Source organism: Hevea brasiliensis, chromosome 5 (assembly GCF_030052815.1).
Source record: "Hevea brasiliensis isolate MT/VB/25A 57/8 chromosome 5, ASM3005281v1, whole genome shotgun sequence".
Lineage (NCBI taxonomy): Eukaryota > Viridiplantae > Streptophyta > Magnoliopsida > Malpighiales > Euphorbiaceae > Hevea > Hevea brasiliensis.
In genome coordinates, this window is record NC_079497.1 from 106,147,312 (window position 1) to 106,149,165 (window position 1,854).

At 31.4% G+C, this 1,854-nt stretch overlaps 1 protein-coding gene across 1 annotated transcript; it reads right to left on the reverse strand.

Moving 5' to 3' along the window:
* Positions 1-813: 813 nt before the first annotated feature.
* Positions 814-1,281, reverse strand: LOC131180141 (11 kDa late embryogenesis abundant protein-like). The gene is made up of 2 exons (XM_058147760.1): positions 1,210-1,281; positions 814-1,047 (listed from the first exon to the last, which is right to left on the reverse strand). The coding sequence occupies exons 1-2, from the start codon at positions 1,279-1,281 to the stop codon at positions 814-816; spliced, it is 306 nt and encodes a 101-aa protein (XP_058003743.1).
* Positions 1,282-1,854: the final 573 nt, after the last annotated feature.

Below are 1,854 nucleotides of genomic sequence, written 5' to 3' on the forward strand. Positions count from 1 at the left end.
GATGATTATTGGACTGGGTTGACTCGAATTAAAAATTTAATATTTTATTTTATTTTATTTATATATTGGGCTTCAGTTTTTGACCCTGATTATGGATTTGAGAATAGTAAAACTTATTACGGGCCTCGAGGGCTTTATACTAGCTCAGATCCTAGTGCCGGTCCAACTCGCAGAATCGGATTATGACATTTTTATTTTTAAATAGTAACAATTGATAAAAAAAAATATATCTCTAATTTTATAATTTTTTGAAATATAGGGATATTAACTGAATAACAGTTGCTTGGTATGTTTACCAAATGAGTTTAGAATAACTTGTTAATTTTATGAGAAATTAACAAAGTATTTCCATCCTTCAACCATTTGACAATATGCCAATTTGACCTCTTCCTTATGAATGTGCATAAGTGTCCTATCTATCTAAGATTAAATCATTATATTTAATTTGATTATAGTGTTCCTTTCATTCCATAAAGATGGATTTCACATGTGAAAATTGATAGATGAATAATTATATGGTGAAATCATGATTATATTAGACATTTTATTTAAAATGATAAATCAATTAAATATAGATAAATATTTAAAATGATTGAATAGTTATTTTTTTAAAACCTGTTATCAGATAATTACTAATTAATGAAATTTATTTATATATACTTTTTTATATTTTATTAGCTTTTCATTTTATGTAGAATATCTTACATGAAACTATTATTTTATTTTATAACTATTTCAATTTTTCCATTGAAGCGATTATTCTGTATTTCAAATTCAATTACATCTAATCAATTTTTCTCGACTCTATTGATTTCAATATTGCTCAAATAGGTGTCCCAGTCGCAGCAAAGTGGGGATGGGCAAGAGGTTCAGTGCCATAAGGACTGTTGTGTTATTTACATTGCCACCAGCCTTGGCTGCCTGCTTCGCTGCTACGTTATGCTCATGCGCCTCCTGTTTGCTCAATTCTGCTTCCGCCTTCCTCTGTTTCTTCTTTTGTGTTGCCATTTCCATTTGCATTGGATCATGTGCTGACATCTTCTTCACCTGCATGCGCCCATAAATTCAACATTTTCTTCTCATTCTCATACATTACATATGACCCAAAATACAGATCTTTTTGGGCTATTATAAAATTCTCTCTATATTAGACTTCAAATAATTACATAAAATATAAAATAATTTATTTTACCTACACTCTTGGACGACTGCTTTGGTCTTGTCGATGCCAGCCTTAGCAGAGGCTGCAACGTTGGCCGCGTTTTCCTTCATTGACTGCATTTTCTATCTCTTTCTTCTTAATCAAATGCTTCAAAGATTTTGCTCAATGAGGCTTTGGATTTGGATTTTGGTCGCTGTTTAACTATTATTCATCATATAGACTCGTGAGATAATTTCTTGTTGTGCTGACATGCATAAACTGTAAGGGGACACATGGGTTCCAGTGAGTATTCTTCCAGGCAAATTATTATGCTCTGTTTGGGTGAAGAGTGAGGAAAGGGTAAATAAGGGTAACGAGGGTAAGTAACTATTATACTCCTGTTTGGGAAAAGGTGAATTAGTGAAGGATAAGGGTAGGTAAGTTAAGGCTTACCCTCCCTGACCCCTCAAATCCCAATTTTTCTTACATCTCAAATTGAGGTGTAAGTAGGGAAATGTGAGAACTGAAAATTACTTAATTTTTTATTTTTCTATTATATCCTTAATTTTTTATTAAAAATTCAATTATACCCATTAAAAATAAATCTAGCGTACCACTACAAATAAATGTCTTCTCTCTCAAGTGGCCATACATAGTTTCTCTGCTTTCAATCATTTGTTTTTAAATAGTTTGCTGCAATTATTGTACTTCAA